The sequence below is a fragment of the Galeopterus variegatus genome, unplaced genomic scaffold, assembly GCF_000696425.1.
Source record: "Galeopterus variegatus unplaced genomic scaffold, G_variegatus-3.0.2 Scaffold86, whole genome shotgun sequence".
Taxonomy (NCBI): Eukaryota; Metazoa; Chordata; class Mammalia; order Dermoptera; family Cynocephalidae; genus Galeopterus; species Galeopterus variegatus.
In genome coordinates this window covers 393968-399086 of record NW_007726197.1, presented here as the reverse complement: position 1 = coordinate 399086, position 5119 = coordinate 393968, and the positions used below count along the sequence as shown (strand labels likewise).

The following is a 5119-nucleotide window of genomic DNA, read 5'->3' as shown; positions in this document are numbered from 1 at the left end:
AAAAAAAAAAAAAAAAAAAAAAAAAAAAAAAACCTTGGAGCCATCCTGCCCTTCTCACCCCACATGCACACGACATCCTGTTGAACCCATCTCTCACACCTCTTCTCCACCCCATGACCACGGCCGCCTCAGTTCAGACCTTCATACGCACTGCCCGTGATATTGCAATAGCTTCCTGGCTTTCTCTACTTCAGCACTTCCTCCACATTGCCACCAGCGTTATCTCCCTAAAAGTAAATCTGAGCATATCACAGCCCTTGTTTGAAGACCTCTGAAAGTTCCCTCCTGTCCACAAGTTATAGCCCAAACTCCTTGGCATGACATTCAATGCCTTGGTCCCCAAACTACAACTCCATCTCCCATCAATTTTCACAATGCATGTCTTACTTCTAGCAAAGTCCTTTTTGTCCTTTAAAGTCTAGCTCACATTTCTAGAGGTCAGAAAACACTTCTTTCACTGTCAGCAGTATTATCAGCACCGATCTTTGCAATAGTCATATGGTAATTTATTCATCTCTAATTGTTATAATCATTGTCTAGGTTGTGGCTTAAAGCACAGACTCTAGAACTAGACTGCTAGATGTGTCGTCTTGGGTGTGCTGCTTAACTGCTCTGTTGTACTGTGCCTAAGGTTTCACCAGTTAAATAAGGATAAGTCCCTACTTCACAGGGTGGTTGTGAGGACTGAGTATATGCGTATGTGTGCGCACACCTTAGAATGGTGCCAAACACATAGCAAGCTTCCTACATACGTGTTTGCTGCTATTGCTATCATTTATTTGTCTCCCACGCCCAGGCTCCAAGTTCACCCAAATCACAGATATCTCCTATCCTAGCCAAGTACCTAAGTGCATAGGATGCCTTTGAAAAATGTTGGTTGAACAAATGAGAGACTGGGCCAGCCCTAGAATTGTAGCTAAACCCAGGTCCTGAGGGCCACACCTCCCTCAGGCTGAACCAGTTGTCTGGAACATATAATACGTACCTCTTGGACCGTCTGTGCAGGGTGAATTCGAATGTTCATTGTGGCCTGGGCAGTTGAGGGGATGACATTCACCTAGAGAGAGAACCACAAACCCCGGCCTGAATCAATTTCAAGTCTTCCACACTTGATCCCTGCCCAGGAAATGCCAATTACCACCAGTAGATTCAGAAGCTGATCTGATTTAAGGACCAAGGACTTAATGTTTTTAGTCTGCCCCTTGTCTTCTCTGGGCCCTTGCCATGTGTTTACATTTTGAGCCAGAGGGGTGTCTCTGCTTTAGGCCAGACTTTTCTGATTCTTGGTCCTGGAGGAGGTCATGGAGCTGCTCAGAGCAAGACTGCTTTCTCTGTGACCACCCAGACATCTCGTTTTGACCCTGTGCTGTACCATTAGGTGCCTTCTGTGTGTACTTTCTTTCCCAGGGCGCCCAGGACATTTCTGCAGCTGTTAACATTAGTGCTTACTCAGGACAGGGCACCCAGAGCCTCTGTAGGTCCCATCATGGCAGGTTTGATCCCTGAAGGTGATGACAATGGTGGTGGTGATTTCCCACATCTAGTTGCCAAATCTGACTGTTCTTTGCCTGACCAGGAAGAACCCAGGACTAATTGGAGAAGAGAGTTAAGCCATGGAGGAATTTTTCTTGAGAGTCTGGGAGAGAACAGACTCCCCAACTGTGTGTCTTTGAATTGTATGGTGCAAAAAACCAGTAGACTAGGGACAGGAGAACCGGGCTGTTGCAAATAGTGGTGTGATCTTATTTATTTATTTTTTTTTTGGAGGCTGGACAGTACAGGGATCTATCTGAACCTGTGACCTTGGTGTAGCAGTGTGATTTCTGAATTATAACCTCTTTGTGACTGTTTTCTCAAAGGGCAATGGGGGCAATAATACTCATAGGACTCTTAGAAGGATCAAATGGAATAACAAATGTGATGGTATTCTGGGGAGATAAAAACACAATTCAAATGTAAGGACACACTATTTTAGTGAATGCTAAAGGCAGTTGGTAAAGATAGCTTGGGTCCAGCTGACACCCTGAATACTCCAGTCATTATGCCAGGAATTAATTCTGAGGCACCATTCACATATACCCAGTCTGGGCTCCAGAAACCAGAGCTCCTCAAGGTCACACTGTACTCTAAGTGAATAGTGCCCCCTGAAGTTGTGCTGGTGGAACTGGTAGTTATAGGAATGGTCCAACTCCCTTCAAGATTTCAGAAAGGCCTGTGCCTTTGTGTGGCTAGGCTTGGTTCTTTAAATAGAGATGACCCTTAGAGGCCAAATCCAACCGGAAGTGGATCAATTTGCTGAAAAGTAATTCCTGGAAAAAAATGTTTACCAAAGTATTGATTCATATGGAACTTTTCTGTAAAAGTAAACCTCATATAATTTTCTTTTTTTTGGCTGGCCAGTACGAGATCTGAATCTTTGACCTTGGTGTTATCAACACTGTGCTCTAACCAACTGAGCTAACTGGCCAGCTATACACACTTTTATTGCTTTTTTTTGCTTTTTTTGGTGGCTGGCGAGTAAAGGGATCTGAATCTGTAACCTTGGTGTTACCAGCATCACACTCTCCCAAGTGTGCGAATTGGCCAGCATAAATCTCATATAGAATTCTTGTGTGCTAAACTTATGTTTGCTAAGGCCACCCAATATTTAGTAGATTCTAGGAAATGACAATGTGTATGTTTTAAGTACTATATATCACACATGTTATAGATTTTGTAAATGGCAGGCGAGTTTCTCTTTCAGTTTAGTGTAACACTAGGAGAAAATACATTAATCACTAACTAAATTTGTTAGGTGGATAAATCTTTCAAAACATGGGGAATACCGGTGGCGCACTCGGTAGAGTGCAGCGCTAGGGAGCGCGGCGGTGCTCCTGCCAAGGGTTCGGATCCCATATATAGAGACCGTCTGCTCACTGGTTGAGCGCAGTGTGGGTGTGACACCGAGGGTTGCGATCCCGTTACCGGTCACGAAAAAAGACAAAAAGGAAAAAAAAAAAAACATGGGGAAGACAAAAAAATAAAATTAAAATTAAAAAAGAGCAGGGCTGGTCAGTTAGCTCAGTTAGTTAGAACACGGTGCTGAGAAAACCAAGGTCAAGGGTTAGGATCCAAGTACTGGCCCGCTGCCCCAAAAAAAAAAAAAACTTTGGTGTTAAAGGTTAGAAACCTTTAATCTATGTGTGCAAAGGGTTAGGTAAATATAAAACAAGTTGAATTATAGGGTGAGCATAGGTCACCAGAATTAACTCCAGCCCCTACCAGACTAATAGCAGACTTCTCAACAGAAACTCTACAGGCCAGAAGAAAGTGGGATGACATATTCAAAACACTAAAAGAAAAAAAATGCCAGCCAAGAATACTGTACCCAGCAAGGCTATCCTTCAGAAATGAGGGGAAAATAGTGTATTTTCCAGACAAAAGCTGTGAGAGTTCACCACCACATGACCAGCCCTACAAGAAATCCTCCAGGAAGTCCTGCATCTGGAATCTGAAAAATGATAATCACGATCACAAATACACAAGAAAGAACAAAACCCACTGGTAGAACAAAATTGCAAATGAGAGAGAAACTAAATCTTACCACCACAAAAAGCCATAGTGACAAAGTAATCATGTCCCTGATTTATTTCTGATTTTAGTAATTTCAGTCTTCTCTTTTCCCTTGGTCAGTCTAGGTAAAAGTTTGTAAATTTTGTTGATCTTTTTAAAAAATCAACTTTCAGTTTTGTTGATTTTGTCTAGTTTTTAATTTGCTATTTCATATATTTCTTTTGTAATTTTTGTTATTTCCTACTTATATTTGCTTTTGGTTTAGTTTGCTCTAAGGTAGAAGTTTGCTGATTTGAGATTTTTCTTATTTTTAATATAGGTGTTTACAAGTATGAATTTTCCTCTAAGCACTGCATGAGCCCTGAACCCTATAAATTTCCATATGTTGTGCTTTGATCTTTATCTCAAAGTACTAATTTCCCTGTGATTTTTCTTTTCACCCATTATTTAGAAGAGTGTTGTTTAACTTCCACACATTTGTGAATTTTCTAAATTTCCTTCTGTTATTGTGGTCAGAACATATTTTTTATGATCTTAGTCTTTTTAAAAAAAAAAAGAAAAAACTTAAACAAAAATAAAGTTCATGGAAAGATTTCCATTATCTTTCAATTCTATTTTTCCATGAACTTTTTGAGGTGCCCTTGTGTTTATATTGTTTTATTGATATTTTTAATGCAATTTTTGATGCTAAAGTTAGATATTTAATTTCTATTCTTGTTTTCTTTTTAAGTGGACTTGTTGATTTGCTTAGAAATTGATTTGCCTTTGAAAAGTTTATTCATCTTCCTCTGTTGATGTTAATTTTATATTTGCATGGCTTTGGAAGGCTTTAGAGAACTATCTCAAATAATTGTAGAGATCATAAAATGAAATGTGCAAATTTTTTTTTTTTTTTTTAAAGATGACCGGTGAGGGGATCTTAACCCTTGACTTGGTGTTGTCAGCACCACGCTCACCCAGTGAGCAAACCAGCCATCCCTATATAGGATCCAAACCCGCGGCCTTGGTGTTATCAGCACCGCACTCTCCTGAGTGAGCCACGGGCCGGCCCAAAATGTGTAAATTTTAATAAGTTCTCCATCTCCATTTTTTGTGAAAATTTGAAGCCCTTCTTTCTACAAAGTATTTTGTTATTCATGTTATTTAGTTTTTAAAAAAATAAAAATAAAAAACATAAAAGAGAAAGGAAGACTTTGGAAAAAAAAAAAAAAGAATTAATTCCCAAATAATCCCTCTTCTCACTAGCATGATGGTTGATTTTTGGGGGGAGTATAGACCCAAAGAACCTGAGAGAGTCATGGAACCTCCACTAAAATACACATATGAAGGTACGTTAAATAGTTCATGGAAAAATGAAATTAAAAGATAATGTGAATCTTTCCATGAACTTTTTCTTTTTGGGTGGCTGGCTGGCACGGGGATCCAAATTTTGGCCTTGGTGTTATCAACCCTGCGCTCTTACCAAGTGAGCTAACTGGCCAGCCCTTCCGTGAACTTTTTGAAGACCTCTTGTTTTTTTTTTTTTTTTTTTTTTTTTTTTTTTTTTTTTTTTTTTTTTTTTTTTTCC

The 5119-nt window shown here is 39.7% G+C and overlaps 1 protein-coding gene across 1 annotated transcript in view; it reads right to left on the bottom strand.

Moving 5' to 3' along the window:
- The window catches only part of PM20D1 (peptidase M20 domain containing 1), a 25595-nt gene that overhangs the window by 8682 nt on the left and 11794 nt on the right, over positions 1–5119 (bottom strand). Inside the window, exon 10 of the mRNA XM_008580475.1 lies at positions 986–1057. Coding sequence (XP_008578697.1) covers positions 986–1057 — 72 coding nt within the window. The remainder of the gene's footprint in view (positions 1–985; positions 1058–5119) is intronic.